Below are 27771 nucleotides of genomic sequence, written 5' to 3'. Positions count from 1 at the left end.
CACTATTCATTCACTCTCACATTCACACACTGGTGGAGGCAGCTACAGCTGTAGCCACAGCTGCCCTGGGGCAGACTGACAGAAGCGAGGCTGCCATATCGCGCCATCGGCCCCTCTGGCCAACACCAGTAGGCGGTAGGGATCGAACCGGCGACCTTCCGGTTACAGATGCGCTTCCCAACCCTCTGAGGGGGTCAGGGGGTTGGTTTAGTCCGCAAAGCCTTCAGGAATTAGTATTATATTATTATAATAGTGCAAGTTTTCATTAAATGGCATGACTGTGGTGGTGTGTAAAATGTTCATTAAGTATGAAAATGCTATAACTGTATATAAATACACATTTTCATTTGCCCCAGACTTTACATTGAAAAAGAAAATATTTTGAACACACTGATATGCTAATAGTCAGAAACAGTTAAAGCACCACTTATTGGGAATGGAATTATGAGTATGTCCACCTCAAAAGACGTCTCAATGAGATTCAAACCTTGATGACACTTCTGTGTGAAAACTGTGTGCTTGAGTAGCATGGAAGATCTTGTTCGGGGAGGAACTGCTTAAAAAGTCATGAAACTATATATAACATTGAGGAAAGCTACAAGTACCTGGGGATCCCACAGGCAAACAGGAACCCTGAAGAAGCCACTAGGAAAAATTGCAACCACCAAGTACCTGCAGAGGGTCAGGCAAGTCCTGAGGAGTCAGCTGAACGGTAAAAATAAGATCCGGGCTATCAACACCTACTCACTGCCTGTGGTCAGGTCCACTGCTGGGATAATAAGCTGACCAAAGGAGGAGATAGAAGCCACTGACATCAAGACAAGGAAGCTCCTTACCATGCATGGAGGGTTTCACCCCAAGTCCAGCACCCTGAGGCTTTACACTAAATGGAAGGAATATATTAGGAAGATGGCCCCAATCGACCGTATGTTGAGTGAATACCTCAGGAAGCAGAAACCCAAGAAAGAGGAGGAACCATCATGGAAGGACAAGCCCCTGCATGGTATGTAGCACCGGCAGATAGAGGAAGTGGCTGGCATCCAGGAATCCTACCAGTGGCTGGACAAAACTGGACTGAAGACAGCACAGGAACAAGCTCTGAGCACATGATACAGGCTGGGGTCTATCACACCAGTCAAGAACTGGGCAAGTGGCTCCAGCATATCTCAAGAACAACATCCGAGATCTCTGTCTAGAAGAGCACATTCTTAGGAACAGCAAAGATACTGGGCATGACCCTCAAGCTCCCAGGCTGGACATAGTAGTAATCATGATCAATGGTCTTCACAGAGAGTTGGGGAATGGCTGCAATCACAGCATTGTAAGATGGTGACAGATGTACCCTTAGGCCCCCCTCCTCGATTCAGAGATGGTCTTTCCCTTTTCACGTAAATGACCTCCTTGACTCCCCGCTCGATGTGTACATCCTCATGATTGAAAGAGTGTCCACTGGCCTGTAGGTGTAAATAGACTGCGGAGTCCTCGCCTGACGAATTCTTCATCGTACCATCAGCTTTGCTAGAGGTTGTTTGGTTTCCCTGGTGTATAAATCATCAGCGTACACTATATTACTCTATTTGTGTCGGGTGGTTTAAAAGCCACAGAGACGCGGTGTTTAGAAAAAATGCTTCTCAACTGTTCCGATACTCCTGACACATAAGGGTTTTCACTTAGGCAACAGTTGTCCTTCAATCCTGGATCGGGTGGAGCTTTCTTTCCATTGATCAGTGATCTTTGATCAATGAGCTTCGATCAGTGGGATTTTATCAGTGGAGTTAATCAATAGTCATGAGAATTAATGATCAAGGAACTGACCTCCCAGCCCATTGTTCATTCAGTGGTGCTAGTTTCAGTCATTCTGCAAATGTACTGCTTATAAGGTTGGGGAGACTTGCAGTCAGCTGAGACTTAAGAAGTCACCTGGATGAGTGACGATAATTTTTAATCCTACAACTGTTTATAACTTGCATAGTTAACATTTCTGTATAACTGTATATGTCAGATTTCTGTATATTTTTTTTATTTCATATTTATATCCTGTTCATAGCCTGTACATAGCTTGTACTCACTACAGCCTGTACATACTTATAGTTATAGAATATTCATAACATACTTCATACCGTGTACATTATAACATACCATAATAGACCCATTTCTGTAATATACTTACATATCTATATTATTGCTAATATATATTGTATAATATATCTATATCACTAAAGCACTTCTGGATGGATGCAAACTGCATTTCGTTGCCCTGTACCTGTGCATGTGCAATGACAATAAAGTTGAATTCTATTCTATTCTAAATGTTTCTTCCACTGAAAACTCTACGTCCAGATGAACAGAATCAACCTTTTGGGATCCTCAGAAAGATGGTCATCCATATGCTGTTTTGTGTCCTCTGCTTCATCTTCAGCAAAGATATTATCCAGAGATTGTAAATCCCATTGGTCCTTGGGTTCTGGAAATGGGCCTACTTCTGTGAATGGCTGGTATATTTCTACCAATTTGTTTTGTTTCTTTAAGAAAAAAAAAATGAGGTTCTGGTGCAAAAGGTATTGCAGTACTGGGTTGACCGTTAATTGAAATGTATAGAAGATACATTGTTGCTCAGAGACAAACATTTGAACAATAAATCCAACAGGGCTCTCAGAGTTCTCAAGGACTCTTGAGCTGTCACCACCACCACGAGTCTGATACTGAAGCAAAGAAGGTCAAACCTGATTACATATATACTAGGGGTGCAACGATACTCGTATCGATATTGAACTGTTCGATACAGTGCTTTCGGTTCGGTACGCATATGTATCGAACAATACAAAATTTTTAATTTATTTTATCAACTTTCCATCTGACGATGCTGTCTGTGTTGACAACTCAGTCGATCTGCGCTCGACTACTCTGCCTAGGCTGCACTGTCGAGCGCAGATTCACTGAGCGCAGGGCAAGCTAGCGAGACAGAAGTTAAGCTCTCCTTGCAACATGGCAAATTGAACCTCCCCCACCCTCATTCAGATCTGGCGTTTGGAACTATTTTGGTCTTCATGTGACGTATGACCCTGAAGGTAAGCGCCTCATGGACTAAAGTAAAACAGTATGTTGGATGTGCCACGCAATGCTCAATTACATGGGTGGGAACTAGTGTGTTAGCGCAGTTAGCTTGTTCACGTGTTGATGCTGTCCAGCCCCACGCACGGGGCGATCCGCGGTAACTCGTTAACGGACATTTGCCGTGTTGTGGCGTTAACATCATTTCAGATTAACGCTGACAGCACTAGTGGGAACACAACAAATATGACTGCACATTTACTCCGACATCATCCTAGTGCAAAGACAAGTGGAAGCAGACAAAAACAACAAGCACGCATGCTACAAACTTTACCCGAGTCATTTAGACAGCCGTTAGCATATGATTCTCCTTATGGGGACCTGATATGTTTAATATGCTGCTGAGAATATAGCCCAGAAGAAGCGTATAGTATAGCTTTTATTTTGGAAAGAGACATTTCTCTGTAATAAACTCTCTTTTCCAAAGATGAGTGATTTCTCCATCAGATTTATTTATTTTTTTTATCCCTTTGTTGTTTCAGCAACATTAAATTTAAAAACTGTACGTTTGAGTTAAAATATATATTTATAATTTTAATAAATGACAAATTAAAAAAGCATGAACATTTTTTTTGTATAAAAAAAATATCGAACCGTGACACCAAAGTATCGAACCGAAGCGAACCGTAAATTTTGTGTATCGTTGCACCCCTAATATATACATAATCTGATTTTCTTTAACATGGATATAAAAAACAAAGTGTAAAAAAGGATTTATAATTCATGAGCAGCTCTTCTCATCACACTGAGAGTATGATGCAAATTACAAAATTATCCTGAAGTCATTTAAATGGTCATTCAATATCCAGGTAATTTAAATTTACTTGGTTAACAATTGGAAACACAGACTGTGACCATCATGAGGTCGGGCTGCCATGCTTAACTTTCTAACTCCTCTTACTGTTTGTATCACAAGGTTCGTCTAAGCTGATACTAACTCTGCAGTTACTCAGCTCCTCAGCGGTGAAGATGATGGTTCCACACTTCTTCCCAGGAATACCACTAAGAAAGGGAGAGAGAAAAGTGTAAGATACAGGACAACAAGTATTTGAAAAAAGATTTGTGGCTGTATAATTATATGTCTCACAATAAAAGAATAATACTTAAAACTAAGTATGAATCATTCAAGCTATAGTTTACTGTTCTCTGGGAAAATCTGACTACTTCCCAATTTCAGCTTATGCTAAAATTTTAGTGTCCTTTAAAAATAAATAAGAGAATAAATCAAAAATAAGAAAATAACAGAGAAATAAGCTGTGGCCAGAAATTAAATTTACAATGTTATAGACATCAACAAATGAGCAATGACTATATTTCCCTGTAAAAAATCACTTAACTTTAATTTTTGGTTGAGAAATATGAAGGAAGATAAAATAAAGAGAAAGAGGACATAATTATTTCAGGTCTTTAAACCAGTTTGTTTGTTGTTGTTGTTGTTGTTTGCTTTATTTTGTGTTATTTTTTGCTTGTTTTTTGATGTTGACCCTCAAGCTACCAGACTGGTCGAGTACGTGAGTTTGAAGGATAAAGATGCACAAAAACGAATTAATTAATCAGGAAGGGGGAAAATACTCTTTCATTGCACTGCATGTCTACACAGCTTCTATGTAAAGCTTTGGAAATAGCAGGATTTCCTATTTCAGTCTTTATAAATGCTTCATGAAGCAGACTACATAATTTCTGACTTTCTCTTAATTTATATTAACATTAAGTTAATCACACAATTATAGAGGAAGAGTCAATTTGCTAAATCCTTTATCGCCAGTAACTTTCCATTACAGTGATTAATCTCAGCAGCTTTACTGGCCCAGGAGCTGATTCCTACAAGTTATCATTGTCAGATATAGGAGAGGATAAAAGAGGAATTCTGGAGGCTCAGGAGGCGCGTCACCATGATTGTTTCCAACCAGAAGTCAACCTGTCATCCAATTTGTCTCAGAGGAAAGAGCACTTTTCATTCAGTGATGAATTACAAAACAATCTTGGCAATTGCATTAAAATTTAATTAAGATTAGAAAATGAAACGTGAAGTCATTTCTCACAGAGAGAAATCACCTGCTAAAGCAAAGCCTCTGTGCCCTTTTCTCTGCTCGTGCCCTGTTGTAAACTGCTGGAAGTGATGCTTTGTTGTTTCTTTTTCATGAATTTACTATACTTACAATCTATCTGCCTCAAACTAACAACCATGTTTTCAGGATATTAGTATATACTAACAGGTCATTTTTAAGATCTGATTTATTCCCCAGTTTGTACATTGGAGTTTCATGTTGTTGGAACAATGTGGAAACCTGAGTGATAGATTAATCATATGTGTTATTGGAAACATCAAAGAATCTTTGTGAGCATTTCTAAAATAAATATTCAAACCACACACATCTTTAACTTTAGATTTTATTTTAAATTTGTCTATAATAGCGGCCACATCTGATTCTGAATAACATAACACCTTTAATTTAGGACTAGAGGGTGTCTGACTATTTATTGTAACATCATCACATGAAATAATTTCAGTCCATCCTAGCTCCTTCAAGCCTCTTGACAGATTTAAGTATTGGGTTTTGGGACTATGTCATGAAATGCTGAGCAGTTTACTGCATCAGTAAAATAATTATTCAGGCGTGTATTTGCTTGTTTCCTTGGTTTTTCAGTTAAATGGACCATATTGAAGTGGTTGCTTATCTCTTTCAGATTTCTCATATCATTCTTATCAACCCAGTTAACAGAGGTGGTGGCTTACGACACCAACTGCCACCTATAATCCCGTTTTGAGACTCTTCCCAGCGCCTTAACACCCACTTACATCCTGGGTCATTTGACCTCAGTGAATCACATGATAGGTTGTGACAAGGTCTCACAGTGGGTTTACCCGAAACTTCTTGGCTCCTGTTATTAGGCTTAGAACTGAAGAGGCTTCTCGGATGAAACGTCTTCAAGAAAGTGTAATATCATCAGGCCGCTCAATTTGAGATCATCTTATTTTGTGCATAGATGCACACCGTCTTAATTATAGATCCAAAGCAGACATCATGAAACCACACCTGTCTAGTTCTGGGCCCATAATCCTCCTGGTCCTTGTCTGAAATATCTGAGATCTGTGTGCAAGCAAATTACACCCTGACAAAGAAAAGTGCATAATTAAAAGTTTTTCAAGACAAGTTGAAGCCAGATAGAGAAGTGGGGAAGCCTTTATCATCCTCCTGATAATCCCCTGTGGTTGCAGATCACACTCCACCTCACAGTGTGACACAGTGATTCGTTCCATCCACTCGACGCTGCGCTTCTGTTTGATGCTGCACTGTGATTAAAACGCCAGCTGAGATTCAAGGATGTTGCCGTAAACAACTGTGACAACGTACGCAGGCACCAACACACCGCTACACATGCACACTACATTATGCAGGAGGGATAGTCGGAAGATTCCACACAAACAAAGAATATATTATCCTTGAGAGACGGTTTTCTGTGACCTTAAACTGGTTTTGCTTCATTTAGTCCATTGTCCCTTCTGCTGGTTCTTTTATGAACCCAGTCACGTAACCGTAGCTGCACGAGGGCAGGTAAAACTCAAAGATTTGGCTTGAAACAAGTATTAATTCCAACACTTCTGACAATTTAATCTCAGTTTGGTTTGCTTTTTAATTTAACTGCTGGCCCTCTCAGTTAAACAAAGAAAGCTATCAGTAATGCATGAGTGTCTGTGAGCAGTTCTGATAATGAATCTTGCAAGGTCATGTGGGATATTGAAGATACCTTGAGCCTCTCTCGACTGTCACAGAACCTCCTATTCACATTCCTGCTGCTGCTGCTACAGCCTAGCTGTGGTTAAACTGCAGTAACTGTGCATGGCAGGACAAAACAGGTCACTACAACACAGATGAAGAAAATAAGTTAAACGTGGACGACATCGGGGCGTGTGTGTGTTTTAAGGTGGGGAGGGGTCTCAGCAGGCCTTTTCCCACATATTTTTTGTCGTCCAACCACTTCAGTTTTTCACTGCCTAATGTGGGTTTCCCACTCCCACATATGTTAGACAAGACAAAATCACAATTACTCCACAGTAACAGAGTCATGTAACATTGCACACAAAAGCCTTCTCATTTTGTTTTATGCAAGGACATTTTTGACATTAAACAAAATACTCCAGCAACAATGATATGAAAGTTGAGGGGAAAAGAATGAAAACACAGAACAGGCGGCAGTGTGGATTTTCTCACTTTGAATATCTCTAGCAAGATACTTAAATATAGTTGTGTGTGGACCAAAACCTGAGACCTCTGTCCTACAACTGTTCTTAATAGTTCTGAGAAAATACACTTATATAGCAAAAATACACATTCTTAACCTGAATTAGACTGATAATGTCCTCACGTTTGCAAAGCAGCCTGTAGTCACCCACTAGTTAGAATCAGAATCAGAATACTTTATTAATCCCGAAGGAAATTAGGGTTACAGCAGGCAGCACGCTAATGGCGCATGCGCACTTACAAAGGAACCTTCTGACCAACTTTACAAACATCACATTGGGGAGACATGTCAGAAAGGTAGGCTGATAGGAAATAAAACAACGAAAATACATAACATGAGGTAAGAGGAGGAGAAAAAAAACTCCACTCAGACTGAGCTCCTAGTGGGAGAACAGTTTGATAACAGAAAAAACAGAAAAAGCTGAACATGAAGACTGGATTTGTCCAGTATTTAGTATACTGTACAGACATAAGTACTGGGTCAACTACAAATTACTGCACATTATATTTTTATTACCCCGTCTTCCTCCCCTCACCCCAGCAGATGGCCCCGCCCCTCCCTGAGCCTGGTTCTGCTGGAGGTTTCTTCCTGTTAAAAGGGAGTTTTTCCTTCCCACTGTCACCAAAGTGCTGCTCATAGGGGATCATATGATTGTTTGTTTTTTCTCTGTATGCATTATTGTAGGGTCTACCTTACAATGTAAAGTGCCTTGAGGTGACTGTTGTTGTGATTTGGCGCTGTATAAATAAAACTAAATTCAATCATACCTACACATACCTGCTCTACCATAGAAACCCATTCCATGAAACTCCCAAAACACTGTTTTTGTGCTAATGTTAATGCCCAAGTAAGCTTGGGACTCTGCAGAGTGAACAGAGCATCTGTGATGTTTAAGCACTATGTGCCTTAGCACTCTCCAATGCCACTCTCTAACATAAACGGTCTGCCACATTTTGGCTACGTTGCTCTCATCTCTAAGCACTTCCAGATTTGCATTTGGCACTCTGTTACAGTACAGTGGTAAAATTCATCTCTTCAGAAGAAACCATTGTGTGTAAGACTCATTGCATCTGTACAAGAACCATTGTTCTACAGAACAGACCAGATGTTTCCAGTGGTATTTGTTTTAAAATGATTAAATGAGGGATTTCAGATGAAGCCTATGAATTACCTAAAGCATATATGTTTGAAAAGTGCCTCCAGTAAAAAATGCAACTGAGGATATATCCAGTCCAAAGGACAACACATGGAGGTCTGGGACTTCAAACAAAAAGCAGAACTTCTTCACCGTTGCTGTGGAACAAGCTAAAATGATAGTCACGCTAAAACAACCATTAACCAAGGAAATAATTTCATTGAAACTCAGTCCAATTAGTTTGGTGCAGTGGTGGACGAAGGACGGGATCTTTGCTGACCCAGCATCTCTGGAAGTAACACACGCTTCAATTCCCTTAAGCTCCGTGGTCAGAGCCATTCATCCAGCAACTTATGTTGTGGGCCGCTACTCTACGATGGCACCACAAGGTGACGTGACCTGTTCCACTGTGCTGATCACTGCACCACAGGTGGCAATAAAAACAGAGAATGATGCTCTTCCTCTCTTCAACTACCAGATTTGCAGCTCACCTATAGGTGCACTTGCCCACTCTGCCTCACCTATGAAGTCCACCGACCATCCACCAGAAATGCCAGCAGAACCTACTGTCTATTAAACAGTAATTCCAGTGTCCGTTATGCCAGTTGAACTCAAATCAACTCCCCAATTCAGTCAATATAATTACTGCTCATGTAGGTACCAGTGACACCACCTGGCAACAGTCAAGCATGACAAAATCTGACTTTAGCACTCTGGTAGACTCTGGTATCTTAAGAGTGTTATATTTGTGTTATATTTGTGTTATATTTGACCCTATTCTAAACTTGTGGTAGCTCATTGCCCAGATTGTCCAGTTCGTTATAGCAAATAGAAACTAAGCTGAACTATTAAGTTCCACCCCTTAAATCTCATGTTCATGCAGAAGAGTCCTTAAATTCTTTTATCAATATTTGCACTGTTATCCTTGATTCTGTTGCTCCTTTGAGATCTTAGTGCCCTAAATTAAAACATCAGCCTTGGCTAAATGAGTCTACTCGGGCGCTCTGTCAACAATGTAGGAGAGCAGAAAGGAAGGGGGATAAATTAATTCTGGTGTCTTATGAAAATAATTTTAACAGATATCAGGAGGTTTTCAGGACCTCAAGAACAAAACAAACAAACACAAAAACACTTTTCCAATTTGCTTTATTCTCATTCCCATAGACTGAAGTTCCGCTTCACTGTTTACATACACGTTTTCATGTAATTGTGTCATCAATTTTAACGATTATGAATGCTTGTTTGGTCATGAGGAATGGTACCAGCCAACTGTAAACATGGAATTTTATCTTCTCTCACCAAAAACGAAAAATAATAAATTGTCCATCAGATTTTAGACTTTCTCTCTCTATCAAAAGTATCTAAAGTGTTAGAGAAATTGGTTTTTCCAGCAGTTGTAGTTTTTGGTGAGGTTTTTCAGTCTGACTCCAAATTGAATTACAAAGAAGCTACTCTTTCAAGAGTTTTTAATGACCTTTTAATGACCTTTTATGTATTGTCGATCCTAGTGACTCCACTGTACTTGAGATCTTACTGATAATACAGTGGACCACAACATGCGGATCTCACATCTTGTGAGCTCATCGATGTATCGGTATTTGTTGCACTAATTGATTCTAGTCTTATTTGACTAATAAGTCTTTCTTTCAGTGTTAGCAGCTGATGTTGTAACCTGTGGTCAGTGTTGGGAAGGTTGGGAAGGTTACTTACAGAATGTATTCTGTAACGTATTCCGTTACGTTACTCAATGAGAGTAACGTATTCTGAATACTTTGGATTACTTAATATATTATCATGCTGTTTACAACTACATGAATGTACTATTGCTGTGATTTATTACTGTTACTGAAGGTCCGCAGCTCCGAACCGTAGTAAAGGGACCTCTGGCTAATACGGTGGGTTCTGTGTCGGGCTCGTAGCCGAAAACTAGCTTTACTTTGTTGTGTTGGTGAGAGACAGAGAGAGGCGTTGAAAGGCTGCTCCAACGGAACTTATTGTTTTTGGAGGAAAACACGAACACGGTGTACAGTCGAGTCTTAATAGCTTACTTACAACTGGGCTCGTCAGGCGCTCTTCTTGGCTGCAGTGGTTATTATTATATTTACATGCTTCCAGCTCCCGTTTTTGCTCGATGACAGCTCGTACTTTTCCTTTTTCTCCCTCCCTCGCTCACAGACACATAACGGGTACAGCAGTCCATTCTCCCTGCAGCACGGACTACACTGCCCATGATGCTACATTCTTTAGAGCTATACTTGTAGCATTCTGCCTGTTAGCTTAGCACAACAACAACAACAACAAGGCCTCTCTCAACCAGGAAACACGCAGAGAGAGAGCGTCATCCTGTAACCATGGCAACCGTAACGCTGCCGCCTGGAACAACAGAACGTAGCTGTCAAACAAAACCCAAACAGTCCTGACCCGCCACAATATGAAACTGGGAAGTACCGCCGTGTAATCCATTTATTTCAACAAAGTAACTGTATTCTAAATACCACCTTTTTAAATGGTAACTGTAACGGAATACAGTTACTCATATTTTGTATTTTAAATACGTAACGGAGGTACATGTATTCTGTTACTCCCCAACACTGCCTGTGGTGTACCTCAGGGTTCTCTTCTATTCTCACAGTGCCGACCTGTGTCACAGTACAGCTAATATGAACACTGTGCTTTATCCATTCCTATTTTTGTCATTTGTGTTTGAGATGATCGCCCTGCTGGAACACACAACTGTGTCCAAGTATTAACCATGTAGCATCTGATTTCAGATGAAGCTCTACTTCTTCATTATCTCATCCACCCAGTGCAATATATCAGTACTACTGGCAACAAAATAACCCCAGAACATGATGCTCCCGTCACCATGCTTGACAGCTGGCATTGTATTTTTGTCTCGTCTGACCATAAAACTTTTATCCAGAAGGCATTTCTCTGGTTGATGTGGGCAGCCGCAGATTTCAGGGGAGCTTGACGCTGTAAATTTTGAGGCAATTGGGTTTTTTTTCTTGGTCAGTCCATGGTGATGTAAAACTTCACTGAAGATATTGGCATTGGTTCATCTCAGGCTTGAGCCTAGGATGTTCAGGAACAACCCAGGAACCGCCAACATGGGAAGTGACATAGTACAGTTCCCTTGACAAAGAAACTTGACTGTTATTTTATTTTTCTACGCAAAAGAAGTCCTGCAAATCTGCTTGTTTTTAGACTTCTTCATTATTAATGTGAGTTAAACATTTAGTAACAGTTACCAGTATGTTCAATGATACAAAGCAGAATCACAATCACACTGCCTTTAAGATTAGTCCTGCTCCCATGCATTTGTGTCCTAACTCTAACTTCATACAGCACCTCGTGACATTTTGAAGTTCAGATTTTTACAGTAGCCGAGTTATGAGATTCTATTTAATGGTTTTATAAATCTTTTACTTTGCAGCTCTTCTCACCAACCCTTTTACTACCTTATCACCACCTACAGAATCATTTTTTTTTAAAGTGAACCCAAAGGCTCTTATAAGAGCCACCCCTCTGTGTTCTTTTCTGCTTTGATCTCTTCTTTTCTGTTACATTTTATTCTGTTCCTTTCCCAACTTTTTATTCTGTTCACCTCTGGGTATTTATGCCGCCACCCCACTCATCCCTGCTGTTTGTTTGTGTGTCTTATAATGGCAACCTGAAACTAATATACTGGAAGCTGCACTGCTGGATGAAGACAGCTTTGTTGAAGGCACACCAGCTGTTGCAGCTTGCGCCTTTGCAAGATAAACAGTGATGGTAATTCCTTAACCAGTGACTACCAAGAAGGCTGTTTTAAACATTTTGACTTCTTCCTGTTTTCACTGCATTGTTTTATCACCCTTTGCAGTAATCATAAGTAAATGTTCTTTACAGCTATAAGTAATATTTCTCCTGTGAGTTGAGTGAGTGTGTATGTGATGCAAATAAAGTGTTAATTCCACCAGTGACCATCACGAAGTTCAATATAATCCAGCAATGTCAACTTTAGATTTCAACAGCTGATATGAGCATTACAGTCAGTCCTTATAGCAGCCACCCTTTACTTTGCTGGCAGCACTGCAAACCCTCGGCCTTCTCTTAATGAGCTTCATGACATAGTCACCTGAAATAACAATGATTACAATGAAACACATCATACATCTATAGTAACATTAAACAACCAGAAGGTGGCAGTGTATGGAGTGACACATCAGTGTCCAATGTAGTGCTTTATGTGCAAGTATACGATCAACACTGACGCAAATACAAGAAAACAGCCTTTGAAAGGCTTTACACTGTAGTGACCACCAGAGATGGGCAGGTTACTTGTAACGCGTTACTGTAATCCGATTACTTTTTTCAAGTAACAAGTAAAGTAAGGGATTACTATTGCAAAAACGGTAATTAGATTACCGTTACTTTCCCGTAGGAACGCTGCGTTACTGCGTTACTAAAACCGTGATTTTTTGCTAGAATGTCTCATGACAGTGAGGTGACAACAGCTGTGTGCAGATCAACAATGGATCATATATCGAGTGCGGAGAGAGTATGAGCGTGCAGCGTTTAAAGCGTGGAAGTACTGACCTTACTTTGAGTTTGATTCCATAAAAAGTGACAAAAACATTAGTGTCCGTTGTGCGTGGGAAGAAAACTTCTTTTTACAGCGAAAAAAACCCTAAACTTCCAAACAAGCACCGAGTGCGCTACGACATAATGGAAAACTCACAGGGAAACTCACGTATCCTTCTACTGACCGCTGCGGCACACCTGCACCAGGGTAAACCTCCGCCTACCCCACTCCTGCTTTACAGGTGAAAATAGAGCAACAGGATCGCTAGTCTTTGACTTTATTTATTTTCTGCTGTGTTTTACTTGCATCTATTTGAAAGACTGAGTGTAAACACACACAAAAAAATATTTTATGTGCTGGAATGTGCAGAAAATAGGTTTAAATATTAAACAAATTTCTTCAAGTCAGAGAATGTTGCATATAATTACATTTTTGCTTGATGCATAAAGTTAAAAGATTAAAACTAATAAAACAAGTAAAAAAAAAAGGGACTTTTCCATTTGATTACATTTTGTATGATGGATTATGTAGAAAAAGTAGAATTGGGCTGAAAGACCTATCGCTTTATCACCTATTCAGGTTGTAAATCGTGTTTTTTAAAAGTAACTAAGTAACTAAGTAATTAATTACTTTTGAAAATAAGTAATCAGTAAAGTAACTGGATTACTTTTTTGGGGAAGTAATCAGTAATTAGTTACTGATTAATTAACTAATTAACTAACTAATTAACTAATTACCGAGTAATCAGTAATTAGTTACTGATTACTTTTTTCAAGTAACTTGACCAACACTGGTGACCACTATGCGTGAAAGGGTTAATGGGGTTGGGACCATCAGCTGTGTTGGTCAGAAAGTTGGTACACAGCTGACAGCTCTTTGTGACAACTGTTAGAATTCCTATTATGGAAAGAACCAATCAGCTAAGTAAAGAGAAGCGACAGTCCATCATTACTTTAAGAACTGAAGGTCAGTCAATCTGGAAAATTAAAAAACTTTGTAATGTGTTCCCGAGTGCAGTCACAAAAACCGCCAAGCGCTACTGTGACACTGGCTCACATGAGGACCGCCCCAGGAAAGGAAAACCACGAGTTGTCTCTGCTGCTGAGGATAAATTCATCCGAGTCACCCGCCTCAGAAATCACAAATTAACAGCACCTGAGATTAGAGCCCAGATTAATGCAGCACAGAGTTCCAGTAGCAGACACATCTCTACATCAACTGTTCAGAGGAGACTCTATGCATCAGACCTTTTGGATCATCATTTATTTTTCAACAGCACAATGATGCCAAACACACCTCCAGTCTGCGTGAGGGCTACTTGACCAAGAAGGAGAGTGATGGAGTGCTCTGGCAGATGGCCTGGCCTCCACAGTCACCTGACCTAAAACCAATCGAGATGGTTTGGGATGAGACGGACCGCAGAGTGAAGGCAAAAGTGCTCAGCATATCTGGGAACTCCTTCCCAACTGTTGGAAAACCATTTCAGGTGACTACCTCCTGAAGCTCATCGAGAGAATACCAAGAGTGTGCAAAGCAGTAATCAAAGCAGAGGGTGGATGTTTTAAAGACTCTAAAACATGTTTTGAGCTATTTCACACTTTTTGGTTTACTGCATAATTTCATATGTGTTCATTCATAGTTTTGATGCCGTCAGAATCTACAATGTAAACAGTCATGAAGGAAAAACCATTAAACGAGAAGGTGTGTCCCAACTTGACTGGCAGTGTAGGTGCAATGATTTATTAAAACGTGCAAGCATACATGGATATACAGTATATAAGGCAGAAACAGTTTGCACAGGTCTATGGGAGAACCAGAAATACCAGAAAAGTCACCATTTGTTCACATGTACAGTTGTATAATTTTACAACACAGCTAATTATTCTGATGACTTTGTAATGTCCGCTATTTAAATTTCAAACCAAACCATATATTACAGATATACAGCTGGGACTTCCATCCTGGATTTACTGCATTGGCAGTGTGTTTGCTGAAAAATGAAGCTGTTGCCGATTAGATGCTTTGAAAATGGTTCAGCGATGGATCCAAATTTGATGGTACTTTTCTGTGTTCACAATTCCATCTGTTTTGAAAAAAAAAAAACAAACCACTGGCTGAAGTGCATCTCCAAACCATGACAGCGCCTCCACTGCCTTAGGGGCATTTTGTAGTTCGTTTACTCTGGTCTGAAATTTGTGAACCTGTAGATTTTTTCCATACAGAGATGAACTGTAATGCATAGCTACAAACTACATAATGTTCAGTACACTTACTGGCCAGATGTGTCTGGGGCATTTCATGGCTAGTTGGTAACCTGTACCTTACACATGTACATTGGTAACATGTACCTTATACAGCTATGGTACCTTGCTGAATGTCTGAATGCAAAGCATATGTGGCTATGGGAAGGTGTTTAGGCCTCTCTTGCACAGACATGCAACATTGCTTGCATTTTTCACACAAAATGCACTTTAAAATGTCCTTTTTTAAACTCCAGATTGCTCAGATTGCAGATTTTGTACCATTATTTATTGCACAGTATTTTACAGCATTGCTATTTTGTTTGATTTTTACTGTGTATTGTGTTGTTAAGGTGTCCTTTGAGTGCCTTGAATAGGATCCTTGTGATTCAAATGAGAAATTCATTTTCTCAAATATCATGTAATATAATTTATGCGTAGTTTTAAAATTAGCACTTAGCTGCAGTTCATATATAGTGTAAAAACTACTTCAGCAGAAACATATTGCCCCATAATTTTGTACTTATATTTCCACCTATAAATCCATTTTAAATAGAGAAAATGGGATGCTCTCCTCGCAGCCTGTCATTAGGCTGCACTGATGGCCTCTAGCAGTTTGCCCCATATAGGCTGGCTGTCATCATAGCCACTCAGCAGAGAGAGAGATGTGTGGTCAGTGTGATGACTCTGGCAGCGGTGAGACATCACTGACCCTGTCGTGCTTGTGGATGAATGGTTGTCATAGTGGCATATAAATTGGTAATAATAATAATAATAATAATAATAATAATAATAATAATAATAATAATAATAATAATAGCAAGTTTCTAGAGAGTTCCTGACTAGAGTGAATGAGTGACATCCTGAGGCAGGCAATATGCATAGTGTGTCCTCATTTCCACAATGACTATGTTAATTATATGAGATAATTGCAGTTTTAGACTTTTATTAATACTAATTTCATTTTTTAAATAACAAAAATTTAGACCACCCTTCATGTGGTTTAATATGTCTAATTATCTTTAATGGCCTAAATTACTTGGCATTTTCTGCTCAGTAGAACTGACCCTAGGGGGGGAGTTCATATTACACAACTACATGCATCCATCCAACCATCCATCCATTTTCTACTGCTTATCTATGGCTGGGTTGCAAGGGAAGCAGCCTAAACAGAGAAAACCCAGGTCCCTTCTCCTCAGCCACACCTTCACCAGCGCGTCCTGGGCCTCCTCCCAGTAGCACATGCCCTTAGAACAGGGGTGGGCAATTCCAGGCCTTGAGGGTCCTGCAGGTTTTAGATCTCACCTTGGGTCAACACACCTGAATCACATGATTAGTTCGTTACCAGGCCTGTGGAGAACTTCAAAACATGTTGAGGAGCTAATTTAGCCATTTAAATCAGCTGTGCTGTTCAAGGACACATCTAAAACCTGCAGGGACACCGGCCCTCGAGGCCTGGACTTGCCCACCCCTGCCTTAGAACCTCACCCAGGAGCCACCCAGATGGCGTTCTAATGAGATGCCCAAACTACTTCAGCTGGCTCCTTTTGATGTCAGGAAGTAACGGCTGTACTCTGAGTCCCTTGTGAATAACTGAACTTCTCACCCTTTCTCTCCAGGCACCCTTTGGAAAAGTTCATTTCTGCTGCTTGTATCTGTAATCTCAGTGTTACCCAGAGCTTATGATCACAGGTGAGGGCAGGGATGGAGATCAACCAGTAAACTGACAGCTTTCCTTTCATGCTCAGCTCTCTCTTCACCACAGCGGACAGCTACAGTGTCTTGCTCTACTCTCCACTTATTCAGGAAAAAAACCATGAGATTCCTAAACTTCTCCACTTGGGGCAGCAACTCGTCAGAGTAAACACTCTACTCTTTTCCTGCTGAGAACCTTGGACTTGGAGGTGCTAATTCTCATTCTGCCACTTCACACTTAGCCCCAGTGCGAGCTGCCGGCCACCACCCGATGAGCCGGCTCATCCACAAAAAGCACAGATGAGATCCTGAAGCCTCCGAGGTTCATTTGGCTCTGCCCAGAAATTCTATTCATAAAACTCATGAACAGGGCAGCACTGCTCAGGACTTTCTTGTGAGCACCTACACATCAAACAAGTTAAGAAATTATAAAGAGCTTCAAGCTTGCTTTCACATTGTTGTATTTCAGAATCTGTTGGGGTTTTTAATAAAAAGGCATAAAGAGTTTGTTTGGATTAGCTAAACTGCAGCAGCCCTGCAACCTGTAACTATGTAACAGATGTTCCTGGTGAAATGTAACGATAACACCCAGTCAAGTTCACACTGTCACATTTTATAGGCTGTTGTTTAAAATAACAAGAACATAAAGACTAGCTATGTTACTATTAGTGATGGGCTTTCTGGCTCTTTTTAGAGAACCGTCTCTTTCGGCTTGGCTCACTAAAAAGAGCCGAGCTCTTTCAGCTCCCAACCGGCTCTGCAGGTTGCATTGTTGCTTTCATTAATTTATTATCAAAAACAATATAAAATTATGCACAAAAGGAATTACTGATGTAAAAAAAATGTGGTTTTATCTATATACATTTATATGTACGTGCTTCAGAATTTGTGCGTGGTTTGGAGTTTGTACGTGCTGTGTATCTAGGGGCCACCGTAAATATACTTTTATTTATTCACTCCACATAAAATGTAATAAATAAACTATAAAATACAAAAACTAACCATTTACATTTCAACTTTTAACTATTTAAATTTTCAGCTTTCTCCTTTTAAACAAATTTAAAGTGAAACAACACAAAACACTGCAAACCACAACACAATAAAATATAAATTAAAATATGCAAAACAAAAAGAAAATGCACATTCTGGGGTGATTTTTGGAGAGAGTGTTTTCCTGCTTGGAGTTGCATACATAGGATTCACTGCATGAATAAACTTTCTGAATCCTTTATGATCCGCAACTAAAAATAAAAATAGTTGTGGATGATTACTTTACCTTTCTAATGTGACGATGTTGTCTCTTGTTGTTGTCCCTGGCTCTCTTTCATCACTAGTTACTATGCAGCTACAGCTGGCACGCCTAAGATGTGTAATATAGCAGCAGTGCTACGATGGATAACTACAATGGCATATTTGTCTCATAACTTGCCAGTATAGCAATTCTGTGGTGATACAAGCACATATATTTGTAATGTTGCTGAAGGTAAAGTTAGCTTTGTGACCTCTGCTCCTTGATGCTGCTTCCACTTTAGAAAGCACAACAGTCACCATTTGGCCATATGTACAGTTTTACAACACAGCGGCTCATCATTCTGATGACTTTCTAATGGCCAGTATTTAAATTTCAAACCAAAAGAAAGCATCCATCTCCTTATATTACATGTATACAGCTGATGCTTCCCTGTGCAATGGTCTCATAACACATTACATTGGTTATGTCACAGTCCCAAGCACTATTCATCAACCAATTAGCTGGAGATGTAGCAATGTCCAAGCAGGAATTGACCATTTCCACAACACTGTATGAGTTCACACAACATTCTCTTCCTCGTGGTGGTACCTTACAGAGGACAGGCTCTTGTCAACATCCTAGGAAATATAGTGAACTATGGAAATTTGGGGTTCTAACAGGTTCAGCGGGGCTGAATTTTCTCCCCAGTCCTCTTGGCTTCATTAGATTCTTAGCCCTGCACGAAGGTTCAAGTGATCTGAATGAATGAATGTACCAATGTGATCCTTTAGGAAAACTTGTTGGAAGTCAGGCGGGTAGGAGAGAAAGTGTCTGGGAGACCAACAAAGACCACTGACCAAAGGCCCAGCAGGACTAAATATATTTATTGGCAATAAAGACAAATACGGTATATAGTATGCAGGAAATTCTTAACTGTTTGCCACATCATGTGTTTGAATGAGGCATGTTGTACAAAAAGCTTTGAGTATGAGTAAAGTGCTATCTAAGAAGCAGTCCATTTACAATACAACTACACTAACCACACTACTGTTCCTCTAATGGCCACTTGAAGCCATTATGAAAAAAGCTAGGGGAAAATTTAGTGGTGTGCCTGCTCTGATTAGCAGGTATGCACGCACGCAGGCAGTCGACAGTTTCCCTTTATTACGCTATTTTGTGTATCTGTGCTGTTGGGGGTCATGTTAAAATACAAATAAGATATACAAATAACAGAACTCTTATTTTTAGTTTTTATTTATTTTAAGTTAGTGAAGTATAACATATTTGCTTTACAGAAGGGAAAAGGCTGACTTTTATTGAAGTTCAGTTTATATCTTGAAAGCTGGGAAATTGTCTAAGAAGATTCAATGCAGACAGCAGTAAGGTTACTGGCTTGGAAAGAAAAAGCAGGAGGATCATCTGCGTCAAGCGAGACCTTGTGCTCTGTGTTGTTTCAACAAATCCCAGATACTTCTTTGCAACTACAAAAAGGCAATGGCAAGGGGTTCTATGGCCTGATCCAAAAGCAGAGGGCTGAGAGGGCGACAATTGGACATTAGTCTGTATTGTAGCAGACGACTGAGAGTACAGTAGCTTAATCAATGAAGTAAATTTTGCTCCAAATCCAAATCTCTCAAGTGTGAAACTCAATTCAATCAAAGGCTTTTTCAGTATCAAGAGAGACAACACATTGAGCAGAACATGCAGAGCTGGAAACTATGTTAAGAAGCCTTTTTATGTTGAAATATAATGAAGCCTGTTTGGTCTTTTAATTGTGGGGAGAACTGTTTCTAGTCTATGGGCAAGAATCTTGGCTAATATTCTGGTGTCTGTGTTCAAGAGAGGAATCGGTCAAATAAGAGGCACGTTCCATTGGATATGTTCCTTGTTTTGCAGTAAGTGTGATACAGGCTTCGTAACATGACAGAGGGAGAGATTAAAGCAGTCAGTGAGGGTTGTGCCAAGTTGTGCAGACAGTAATGTAGAGAAGCGTTTGAAAAATTCTGCAGGATAACCATCCGTACCTGAGCAGCTGTCAGAAGCTATGGCTGAGGAAACCAACCTTGTTTTAAGTTCTGGTGGAATTTCAGGAATGTTAGGCTTAGATTAGCAAGAAAGTCATTAATTTCATTGCATTAGTTTATGATTCCATACTGAGATAAAAAGGCTTGAATGGCTAATGCAGATTTGCTTTTACTTTACTCTTAACAGGTAAGCGAACTAGAACTAAGCCGACAATTAAAGTCTTAAAATTACCCATCAATCTCTGTTAGGACCATAAACACTAGAGCAACCAGTGTTGCACAATTTCTCACTGACTATAACAACGGAGCCTCAATGGGGAATATTCTGGGTGATCAGTAAAAAGACCTCTCAGTGAGTGGAAGTGCTGGCCCCTCCACCGTGAAAGGAAACAGCTATTATCAGAGCTCCAGGCAAGCCACATCAGTGTTATAGTGCTTAAGAAAACCTTCCTTCTCTCAAATGGATGAACCTTTTAAACCTTTAACATCCATCTTAGAAAGTTTAAATGCTGACTCATTTGATTCCTAGAACAAAGAGAATGTGCAGACTTGCCTTAAATGATAGGGACGGAATAATTATGCAGTAGGTGGGAATTAGTCCAGAACAGGTAAAAAGAAAGTTGAGTAGATGTGTGAGACTCTTGGTAGTGACCCTTACCCTCCGCCAACTAGAATGTCTGCCAGAAAAAACAAGCAGCAAGCTCTTCAAACGCAACAGAATTAAAGTGTTGAAACAATCCAACCACTAGGGATGGGTACCGGTATCCGGTGCCATGATGGCACCAGTCAAAAGGTCCAAAGTCTGGCTGTACTTCACAGCAAAAGATGCAAACTCAGCAGCCTGCAACAAGTGCTTTAAGCTGATACTGTGATACTGTCAAAGGAGGTAACACCTCAAATCTGATGAAACACCTGGCGACGCATAGCGTTTTTTTTAAAAGCCGAGAAATGCGCCGTATTTGATAGCTTGCTGCGAGACCTCACACCGAGCACATCTACTGCGGGTGTGGTGCCTGTTATCGGACCCGGAGTTTGCAACATCCCCCAAAAACCCAAAGAGGAGAGTCCTGGCCCCTAGCCCTGCCAGTGTAGCAGAAATGATGAGGATGATGATGCAGCAGCAGCCGTTCTTCTCTGCGTGAGTAGCTTAATGTTGTTCGTGTGTAATTTACGCTAAGTAGGCTAACCACGTTATTACATTAATGCATGTAAGGTGAACTAGCAAACATCATCATAGCTACATGCAGCTGTCTTCTTGTTTGATGGCAGATACTCCCTTCACCCTGGCCAAAAAGGCTAAAATGACCAAAGAAAAAGTGGAAAACAGTTAAACATGAGAGGTTTTTGGACCAATTTTGTGTTCTCCATTCTTTAAGCACCGGTTTGAGCACTGTTTAAGCACCGGCACCGTTTCAAAAGTACCGTTTGGTACTGGTATCGGATAAAACCTAAACGATACCCATCCCTACCAACCACTGCTCCAGTTAGGCATAGAATAGTAAGCTGATAAAACTGTGTATTGGACACCAAGTCTAAATATCAAAACTGGAACAATTCAGAGTGCAAATATATTCAATTTAAAAACAAAAAAAAAGGTTTACACAATTCAATAAATAGTGCTAATAAAACTAGATTAAAACAAACTTAAAATAAACAGCAAGGATAAATAAAATGAAGCTCCCAATCTCCATGCAACAGGTATTATGTTGTTAGCCCACAGTCTGATAAATATTATTGAGGTAAATTATGGAATCAAAGGGAACATAACATTCAGTTTTTCAGTAGTATAACACTTGATATTCAAACTATATAACTGCACTTCAAGGAGGAGAGCAGTGTCTTAGTGAATCCAGACTGTGCCCTCTGTGTGTGCGTGTGATGTTTGTTACCTGAAACTAATGTCAGTGTTTAGTTAGTAATGTTGTTTTATGAGGCTCTGGAGACTTTGGGAGCATCTTAGTGTACTGTTGAGCATCATCCATGGAGCTGAAAAACTTTATGGCGCCGCTGGACTGCGTTATTTGAAGCCGGGCTTTGAAGAGAAAAGCCGCCTTCAAACCTCACTTGTAGAGCTCCATCATGATGTCCTTGTACTACGCCTGCTGGCTCGACAATATGGATGGACGCGCCTCGGTAGTCAAATTTCCCTCTCCTCCTGGTTTTTTGGATGATGAGGTCTTTGGTTTGGTACCGGTGGAGGTGAAGGATGCAGGTGATGATGGAAGCACCGTTACAATACATCAAAAACATTCAGATCTAAAAAAAATAGTTGTGGAGAAGAACGACTTTAAAGTGGCAGTTGGAGCGGTGAAATTGATTAAAAGGCTATTAAAATACACAAGAGCAGTTCGTTCCTACGTCAGCTCTAATCGCACCACATAGTTAGAGAGTGGGGTTACCAGGTGTTGCAACCTGGTGGTAACGTTAGGGACTTTTACATATAATGTAACAGTTGCCAACATTCTGCTGACTCAGTCGCTTCAGAGTTCCAAAGAGTTTGGTTGTGTGTACTGCAGCACACAAGACTTTTATCTTTAGACTCCAAAAATAGAAGGCTAGGAGTATCACAACTTTAATCACATCATTTTCTTAATTGCGTTGGCAGTAACTCTTCTGTTATGTAGGTTTAAAGGTAACCAGTAGCCAGTGAAAGGAAAGATAAAAGAATAAAGAACTAAACAAGAGAGGAAAGGGATTAAGTTGGATTATAGAAGAGCGTATTTTGTCTTGTTTCTTCCAGTCCAATTAGAGACTGCACTTAGATATTATTATCCCAGTTTCTTTTGTTCTATTGCTATCCTGATAGATGAAAAGCAGTCATCCATGGACTTTAAAAGACTTCTGTTTATCAATGTGCGTGTGCCCATACCTAAAGGAAGTCATTCTTATCTCTCAATTATCCTATGAATGAAGGAGAAAATTAAGTAAGAGAACCCTATCGAAAAGTTTGAACCACTGGAAAAAAATATATATATATATCTATAGGAAACAAAATAAGATATAGTGACAGCACTCCACATTCATTACCAAAAGCAGATGGGGTCAGAACAGTTGTTCATGTAACACTTCCCTCACTGACCACTTTTTCATACATACCAGTGCAAGTCAAAGTTCAGTATCTTATTAAGGAGTCTGTAATCAATCCACAAAACGTTTTATTAGCAGAAGACTTGCACAGCCCGAGCCACAGCACTCACTCCTGCGGTCTTCTTAGCTTAGTTCCTCCTACGCCGGGCGGCGCATCGGGCAGCTAGTGATCTCCATCGATGTCGGTCAGCAGCGACTGCTTCAGCTTCGTCCCAGGCAATGTCGACAGTTCTCAGATCGTCCATGAATGTTCGACGCCATGTGGTCTTTGGTCGGCCTTGCTTTCGCTTGCCAGTGCGTGGACGCCATGTCATGGCAATCTTAGCTGGGCGATGAGAGGGTAGGCGTAAAATATGGCCCGCAAAGCGGAAGCGCCTTTGTGCAACAACATCGGCTAATGGGCGGGTGTCTGCTCTTCGTAGGACCTCCTCATTTGTTATTCGGTCCCGGTAGGAAATTCTCAGGATTCGCCGCAGGCCACGTTGTTGAAGCACGTTCAGGTGTTGAATAATTGCACTTGTTGAGCGCCAGGTTTCACTAGCATAAAGTGCAGTAGGGAAGATGTTGACCCTAACATTCAGGGAGGTCGAGTTCCAAATAGGTTGGAGACGTCGCAGGACACCAACTGCCTTCCCTACTCTGGCGTCAACATCCCGATCAGAGACCCCGTCATTCGAGATGATGCTGCCAAGATATGTAAAATTCTCCACCTCTTCAGCACATTGTTGGTTGATCATGACAGGAATGCGGGCACGTCTTCATCATCTAAAAAAAATAACTGCTTATAGTCACTTGTGTCCATTGTTTTGTTTATTACCGATGGTCGTACCCACTAAGCTTCACTTTTCCTCTGGCAAGCTGCAGAATGAGGAATTCCCAAGACTAGTGCTAGGGTTCAAATAACAAATGGTGCATAGAGAGATGATCTCAGCAGGAAGTTGGATTGTGGAGGTGGCTTGTAAATGAGCAAAATCATAGTAATATAGCATGTTAGCATGCAAGCATCATTGCTTGGTTCAAAGTAGCATTGTGGTTAAGGCCCTACTGTGGTTCTTTCTGGCTTTCTGGATTCATAGACTCCCCTGGGGTAGCTGTCCATAATTTAGAGTTCAAAATACTTTCAATGAGTAATTTAATATATATGTCATCTTTTTAAAACATACTGTCAAGTGAGTTCATTATTCATGTCATAATGATTTTACTTCTTCGCTGGGTACGACTCTGGATACTGTAGGTCCTCTGCAACAGAAAGCCTCAAATCAATCCAATTCAATTTTATTTACATAGCGCCAAATCAAACAGTCGCCTCAGAAGAATAATTCTCAAACACACAGATTAAAGCAGGTAACTCGTGAGCTGGAGAGGAAATGGTGTCTCACTAGTTTAGAAGGTCATCGTTTAGCCTGGAAAAATAGTTTGCTGCTTTATTAAAAAAAGCCTTCCATAAAGTTAGAATCATCACTGTGATCAACGTGTCTTTTAGATCCCATTCCTACAAGATTACCCAAAGAAGTCCTACCAGTAATTATTTTTTTAATCTATCTCTATTAATCGGCTATGTACCACAGGCCTTCAAGCTGGCAGTAGTTAAACCTTTACTTGAAAAGCCATCAAACATCTATACTGCAAATTTATTTTTATTTAATAAGACAGTAATTAACTGGCAGCAATTAAACAGTCAATTTGTTCATGTAAATAGAGAGTCCTCTTCACACACTGGGGTTAATTATGGAGTTCCACAGGGTTCAGTGCTAGGACCAATTCTGTTTACATTATACATGCTTCCCTTAGGCAGTATCATTAGAAGACATAGCATACATTTACACTGCTATGCAGATGACACCCAACTTTATCTATCCATGAAGCCAGATAATACACACCGTGAGGAAACTTGGAGTCATTTTTGACCAGGATATTTAATATGCACATATTAAACAAATATGTGGGACTGCTTTCTTCCATTTGTGCAACATCTCTAAAATTAGAAATATCCTGTCTCAGAGTGATGCTGAAAAACTAGTTCATGCATTTATTACTTCCAGGCTGGACGACTGTAATTCATTATTATCAGGATGTCCTAAAAACTCCTCAAAAGCCTTCAGCTAATCCAAAATGCTGCAGCAAGAGTCCTGACAGGGACTAGAAAGAGAGAGCAGATTTCTCCTGTTTTGGCTTCCTGTTAAATCCAGAACTGAATTCAAAATCCTGCTCCTCACATACAAGGTCTTAAATAATCAGGCCCCATCTTATCTTAATGACCTTGTAGTACCATATCACCCTATTAGAGCACTTCGCTCTCGCTCTGCAGGCCTACTTGTTGTTCCTAGAATATTTAAAAGTAGAATGGGAGGCAGAGCCTTCAGTTTTCAGGCCCCTCTTCTATGGAACCAGCTTCCAGTTTGGATTCAGGAGACAGACACTATCTCTACTTTTAAGATTCAGCTTCAAACTTTCCTTTTTGCTAAAGCATATAGTTAGGTGCCATTTTTTTGTAAATGCACACATTGCCTTGGTTTTCTTTGCTGCATGTACTTATAAAATCTGACACACTAAGACAGTCATGTTAACAGTTGCATTTTGATTTCAATGTGGCATGTATGGGTCAGAGAAAAGTAAAAAACAAAAGAACAAAATCACTTTCTGTGTGAACTGCTGAGACATGCAAAGACGTTTATGTACCGATCTCAGTGCAGAAAAGCAGCTAAAAACCTGAACTGCAGTTTAGCTCAGTTTGGCTTGGTTTCTAATGGCTGTAGCTCAGCAGGTTGAGGAGATCATCTACCAATTAGAGGACTAGTGGACCTGGTTCAGTTCCTCGCTACTACAGTCTGCATCAGGCACGTGCAGAGGGGGGGGCTAGAGGGGCTTGAGCACCCGCCCCTTTCCTGATGGGTGCCCAAAGTGCCCTTTTGTTGAGGCAACTTTTTTTTTTTTTAAAAATTTTTTAATGTGTGTGTGCGTGCGGAGTCCTGTCTGTGCCCCTCAACAATAATATTTAACTATTAATCACAGTTTTGCTAAATAAAAGGATCTGGCTTGCATCTGTCACATGATCACATTTAACCAATGATCGCCCTTGACGGCAGAAGGCGCTGGTTACGAGCCGGGAACGAGCTCACAAAGAGCACGCGCATTTTTTGCGGTCCGGAGCTGTAGGAGAAACACAAGTTAACTCAGAGACACAGACTAATGCGACAAAACCAGTAAGTAGGTGTACAGCGTACACTGTAGTGTGTAGCACACAGGAGTATTAGCTTATTACGGACACGTTGGTAAGCTGTCTTGTTGCAACTGACGAACTGAAACAAACGAGCGTGCTGTGTGTGCAACAGCGCGACAAACATTACCTGTCCTTTTATTAACTGCACAAGTAGTGCTGGTCATAGCTGCTGGCTACCTGTGTAAGGCTGTCATGGGTCTGTAGCTCTGTCACCGTTTTAGGGAACATATTTAGTTTTAAAGTAAGTTTCCGGGCTTTTCCTGCCTTTCTGGAAGGATTATATTTCACCAAAAAAACGATCTAATATGCATGTCCACATAATTATGCATTATTATAATTATATTAAAAAACACACGCTGTATTTTAAAGAACATACATTAAGAAGCAGATTATATTAGATTTATATTTTAAATAAGACAAAATTTGGTTTTTACAGCAGTAAAATGATTTTATCTCTACAGTTTAAAAAAGCTTTGCCCCTGCACAGAGTGGATAGTGAAACAAATGGAATAATCATAAATACATTATTTCATATTTATTACTTCCCCCTCCTCATTGCTTTATTATTGTAGCTCTAGTAATAAATAATAATGTAAGGATTCTGGATTAGCACCGTGATGCCCATAGTATATACAGTATTCTGAAGAAGGTCTAAAATGTGTGTGCGTGCATTTGTGTGTTTTATTTAGATGGATTTTTAAAAAAAAATATTACTCATGATATAACATTGTGCAGACATGGCTGGTAAGGACATGAGGAGGAAACAGTAGGAGCTGTGTGAGGCTACTAAAGGCTACTCTGTCATCATTTTATTATAGATTAAGTGCAAGAGTTGTTAGGTGTGGATAATTAGATTATAGTTTATTGCAATAGCAAGTTGTGCCTTGTTCTCACATAGACAGCAAGTGGAGAGTGATATATGAAATGATGGGATGGAAGGAAGAAGAGAAGCAAAGAGTGATTCACAGGCAGAGCCTAAATTATTTCTCACAGTTTTTTGTTGCCTTATGTTTCCAAGCGCTGTCACCAATCTTTGCATTTTGTTATTATCTCATGACACTTGTTTAATCAGCTACCATCTCTCCTATGGACTTTTTAATGTCTACAGTCTCAGATCAACACAGCCCTGCCCTTCCCATATTAGATTCTTGATGAATGTGTGTTGTTGTTATTCAGCCTGGTTCAATGTGCCCCTTTTTAACTTTGAGCACCCGCC

The 27771-nt window shown here is 40.1% G+C and overlaps 1 protein-coding gene across 1 annotated transcript in view; it reads right to left on the bottom strand.

The window, feature by feature from the left end:
* LOC102782854 (copine-9-like) overlaps positions 1-27771 on the bottom strand; it is a 213195-nt gene that overhangs the window by 77449 nt on the left and 107975 nt on the right. The window contains exon 8 of the mRNA XM_087840463.1: positions 4050-4113. Within this exon, the coding sequence (XP_087696589.1) occupies positions 4050-4113 (64 nt within the window). The remainder of the gene's footprint in view (positions 1-4049; positions 4114-27771) is intronic.

This window comes from Neolamprologus brichardi, chromosome 5, assembly GCF_056152115.1.
Source record: "Neolamprologus brichardi isolate AB-2024 chromosome 5, ASM5615211v1, whole genome shotgun sequence".
NCBI lineage: Eukaryota > Metazoa > Chordata > Actinopteri > Cichliformes > Cichlidae > Neolamprologus > Neolamprologus brichardi.
The sequence above is the reverse complement of the archived record's forward strand: the minus strand, read 5'-3'. Positions and strand labels throughout refer to the sequence as shown.